This window comes from Sceloporus occidentalis, unplaced genomic scaffold (assembly GCF_023333645.1).
Source record: "Sceloporus occidentalis isolate IW3139 unplaced genomic scaffold, rSceOcc1.0.p SCAF_20, whole genome shotgun sequence".
In the NCBI taxonomy this organism is placed as follows: Eukaryota; Metazoa; Chordata; class Lepidosauria; order Squamata; family Phrynosomatidae; genus Sceloporus; species Sceloporus occidentalis.
In genome coordinates, this window is record NW_028317000.1 from 14,938,407 (window position 1) to 14,942,878 (window position 4,472).

Sequence of the window (4,472 nt, forward strand, 5' to 3'; positions counted from 1 at the left end):
AACCGCCCTGATCTGATGGAAGGGCGGTATATAAATTAAAATTTTATTATTATTATTATTATTATTATTATTATTATTAATAGTATAGTAACGATAACAGTCATTCTGTGTTGGACATCTCTGGCCCCACAGCAAACTGCAAACCCCAGGATTCCATTGGACAGTGATTCCCAAACATCACAAAAAGCAGAAGAGACCCATTTTGTTGTTGTTGTTGTTGTTGTTTTAATTCAGCCAGTTGATGCGTCCCAAACAAAGATGGTGGAGGGGGAAAAGGTGGAAAGCGCCGAGAGGAAAGCGGAAACAGAGGCCTCTGCGCAGAGGAGGAGGGTCAGGAAAAGCACAAGGCCAAACGACACAAGTGTCGCGACAATCCAAGATGGCGACGTGCCAAAGGTACCACCGAACGGATGGCACACGGCCCTCGCTTGCAAAGCCATTAACAAACATGGCTAGGTTGAGAAAAGACGTTTTGAAGAAGCGGCCAAGGAGGTCTGGTTGGCACTGCCTCCCTTCTTCTTTTCCCTAAGCATAAGGGAAACGAAATGCCAGGCGCTTTCCGAATGGGGTTTGGAGGTTGTGGCTTTTTAACCCTCCAAGCCCTCTGCGCATCCTTCCTTCCCAAAAGGAGGAGGAGGAGAAGGGGAAGTCAGAAGGCCATTGCGCAGTGCGCTGAGGGCACACTGGGCTCCCAAGATGACAGCTCTTCTTCCTTGCGCCAAACCTTGCTTATTCCCAAGGTCCTTATTCCGGCGGACTTGAACGAAATACCATTGGCAAACAAAGCAAGATACACAAGAGAGAAAACGTCATAGATTTCCAACATCACTGGAAGCGGGGGCCAGTCGGAAGCAACGCTTGGTCTGAAAGAGCTGGGTGGAGGTTGCTGGCTGTACTGGTGTCACTGGTCTCTTGGCATCTTTCCTTCCCAAAAGGAGGATGAGAAGGGGAATGCAGAAGGCCATTGCGCAGTGCAATGCTGAGGGCAGAGTGGGTTCCCAAGATGACGACTCTTCTTCCTTGCGCCAAAGCTAGCCAGCCTCTGCTTATTCCTAAAAGCGAACTGGAACGAAACAAAGCAAACAAAACCAAGAGGGAGAAGGTCATCGGTTTCCAAAGTCACCTTTTGGGATGATGGCTGCTAGCCTTGCTGGCCTCATTCCCTGCTCCAATTCCTGGCCGAGAACCCATTCGACGTTGAGGAGCGTTCATTCCCTCTTGGTCTCCGACATCTTCTCCTCCTCCGTCCCTGGCTTTCAAAGGGTTCTGTGCTTTTGAAAGATGGCCTCTCCTCCTCCTCCTCCGCTGGGACTGCTTCCGGTCCCTTTTTTCCCCCTCCAGATTATTCCCCCTTTTTAATTCATTTTAACCGCGAGGGCAAACTGTCACTCCCAGGAACTGCGTTATGGCTGAGGTTTTGCAACAGAATGAATAACCCTTTACAACGTTTCTTTAAATTAAACCAATTCAAAATTCTTTGGGGGGGGGCACTGCCTTGTTTAACCCAAGTGCGTCTTCGATGCTGGGGAGCGAGGGCCAGGCCGGGACCCTGGCTGCTAGCCCCGAAAGGCAGGCCTGGGCGGTGGGTCTGGCTCCTCGGGCCTCATCCTCTGCTCCAATTGCTGGCCGAGAAGCCATTCGACGTCAGCGCGCACCTCCTCTTCGTCTTCCTCGCCTGGTGCTTCTTCCTCATCCTCTTCTTCTTCTTCTTCTTCTTCTTCCTCTTCTTCTTCCAGGGCCCAGTCTCCATCCCCGGATTCCTCCTCCAGGTCCTCGCTCTCGGTCTGAGTCCCGACCGTCGCCATCAACTTCTGCCCCTTCTTCGAAAACACATCCAGGACCAGGAGCGTGACGGTTGTGACCTGGCTCCCGAACAAGACCGAGAGCAGAAGGTAGAACTCTCCCCAGCTGCGCTCCCTCCATCGCGGGAGCCCTCCCTTGACCTCCAGCAACGAAAAGAGGACGGAAACGGAAACCGCCGTGGAAAGAAGGAGGAGCCTTTGTCTGGCCATGGTCACCTGACTCGCTGTTGACGCTTAGGCCTCCTCAGCAAAATGGCGGAGGCTGTGCTGCCTCTGTGTTTGAAGGCCTCGCCGTCGTTGCCCAGGCAACGCAGCCTCATTATGCGCAGGCACATTCCGGCAAATGGCTCAGCACATGCGTATTCTGAGGGGGTGGGAGGGGCGAGGGGATGGGAGCTGCGCATGCGCAGAAAGAAGCGCGGTCCTACGTTATCCTCTCAACCCATCTGTGGCCTTCCGGGTCTTTTGGACTGCAGCTCCCAGTATTCCTGACTGTTGGGGCTTCGGGGACACGAGTCGACAGCGTGACGCAGCAGCTAAAAAGGCCAATGTGATTCTAGGCTGGATGTATGTGTAATGTCTAGAGCAAGTGAAGTAATAACACCACTCTATTCTGTTTTGGTCAGGCCTCCTCCTTTGCCGCTGCTTCCCCCAAACGAAGTTGTCTAGGAAGTAGCAAAGTCCAAGGAAAATAAAACCTGGTCATAAGTAGGGGCTGTCCTTGATCTTCAGGCCAGGCGTGGTAAGAACCTTCCCTCTGCAGATTAAATCCTTCCATCCTTCCTTTAGGAACAGACGGAGACTCACCTAAGGCAGAGAAAGCGTCGCAAAGGACCTGCCAGTTCTGAAGAAAGAGCCATCGTTGGTGAGTCCAGCATCTTGCTTCTCTTCATTGGCCATGATGGGCAAGGATAGAAGATTTCTCAAATAACAGACTTTGGTTTACAAGGCAATCCCACCCCCCACCCCCCCTCATTCTCACATGCAAAATAATATTCCGTTGTTTGGGACTGTTTTCTGTTGGACCAGCGCAAACGCAAGTGTCCGTTCCAGCTATAGCAACTCCCCGGTTTCATGGAGTATTGCCAATTTTGGGTGATTTGATGGGCAACGTTTTCCCAATTGTAGACTAGCAGAAGCATCCCTCGGCTAGTCCTCTTGTTTTTGCAAAGATGGAAGAGAGCGGACTGCGGAAACTTGGTTGGAACAACCGCACCACCCCTGATCCCCGGCTCTGGAACTGGTCCTCACAAGAAGGCTTTGGCTTTGCTGGAGATGGTGACCCCTTCGTCCCTTCAGATGTTTCCTTTGGCTTGAGGATGGTCATCACGGTGGTCTACTTGCTGGTCTGTGCAATGGGGCTGTTGGGAAACGGTCTGGTGATGTACCTGATCCGGACCCACAAGATCCGACCCATGCCGGCCATCAACGTTTTTGTCTTTGGTCTAGCGGCGGCCGACTTCCAGTTCTCCTTGACCCTTCCCTTCTGGGCGACAGAGACGGCGTTGGATTTCAGCTGGACGTTCGGGCTGGCCATGTGTAAGGTCATCCCCTCCCTGACCGTCCTGTGCGTCTACGCCAACGTCTTCTTGCTCACCGCCATGAGCGTCACGCGCTACTGGTCCGTGGCTTCGGCCATCAAGGACAGCTCGAGGATGACCGCTCGGGGGGCCACATGGATCACTTTGGCCCTTTGGGTCCTAGCCGTGGGAGCCGCCGTACCTACCGCCGTCTATACAACCGTGGTGGATGTTGCTGGTGTGGAGTTGTGCCTTTTCAAGTTCCCCACGCCGTCTCTCTTGGGCGTCTACCAGCTCCAGAGGGTGGTCTTCACCTTTGTGGTCCCGTTGGCCATCATCTTGACCTCCTACCTCCTCCTCCTCCGCTTCCTCAGGGTCCACCCCATCTCTGGCAACAACCAAAGGAGGCAGAGGCAAGTTGCCACGACGGTGCGCTTGGTGGTCGGCTGTTTCTTTGTCTGCTGGTTCCCCAACCACGTCTTGACGTTCTGGGGGGTCCTGGTCAAATTCAAGATGGTGCCCATGGGGAACGCCTTCTATTTCGTCCACGCGTACCTCTTCCCCCTCACTGCTTGCTTGGCGCACGCCAGCAGCTGCCTGAACCCCATCCTCTACTGTTTGATACGCCATGAGTTTCGGGAGGCCGTGAAGGCCACGTTTCGGAGGCTCTCCTCAGTGGCCTCTTCCTACCAGTATTTTTCTTCTCACCCGGTTTGGGAGGAAGGCATCGTCGTTTTGCCCCTGAGTTCGCTGGAAAACCGGAGCAAAACTCAAAGCGGAGAGAAGGAAGCTTTCTCCACTTTCTCCTTGACTGACAACCCAGGACCCAAGGAAGGCCATCTAGATGCCCAGGTAGCGGTGATACCGGGGTTGGAAATGCCAATGTGAACCCAACGGCTGAGTCACCTTTCCACTTACCCCTGAGTGACTCTGGGGCAAAGGCTCCAAAGAAATCTGGATTGGGATCGCTTCCGCCGAAGCTGCGTCTGCATTGCAGAAACAATGCAGCCTGACACTGCTTTAACTGCCATGGTTCCGTGCTATGATTATTATCAGCATTTTAGCATTTGTATTGTCTGCGTTTCATGGTCGGTTTGCGATAATATATCATCATCTTTATCAACCTAGGGCAAACTTTGGTCCTCCAGAT

General features: G+C 53.1%; 1 protein-coding gene across 1 annotated transcript; it reads left to right on the top strand.

The window, feature by feature from the left end:
* The first annotated feature begins 258 nt into the window (after window positions 1-258).
* LOC149302157 (relaxin-3 receptor 2-like) lies at window positions 259-4,210 on the top strand. Its single transcript, XM_089483618.1, has 3 exons — window positions 259-396; window positions 1,737-1,892; window positions 2,936-4,210. Exons 1-3 carry the CDS (start codon window positions 259-261, stop codon window positions 4,208-4,210), a joined length of 1,569 nt encoding a protein of 522 aa, XP_089339744.1.
* Window positions 4,211-4,472: the final 262 nt, after the last annotated feature.

Coding starts and splice junctions, on each gene's coding strand:
- LOC149302157 (XM_089483618.1), top strand. CDS start 259: ATGGTGGAGGGGGAAAAGGTGGAAAGCGCCGAGAGGAAAGCGGAAACA. Junction 397..1,736: donor AAGATGGCGACGTGCCAAAG/GTACCACCGAAC, acceptor TTCTTCTTCCAG/GGCCCAGTCTCCATCCCCGG. Junction 1,893..2,935: donor AACAAGACCGAGAGCAGAAG/GTAGAACTCTCC, acceptor ATTGTAGACTAG/CAGAAGCATCCCTCGGCTAG.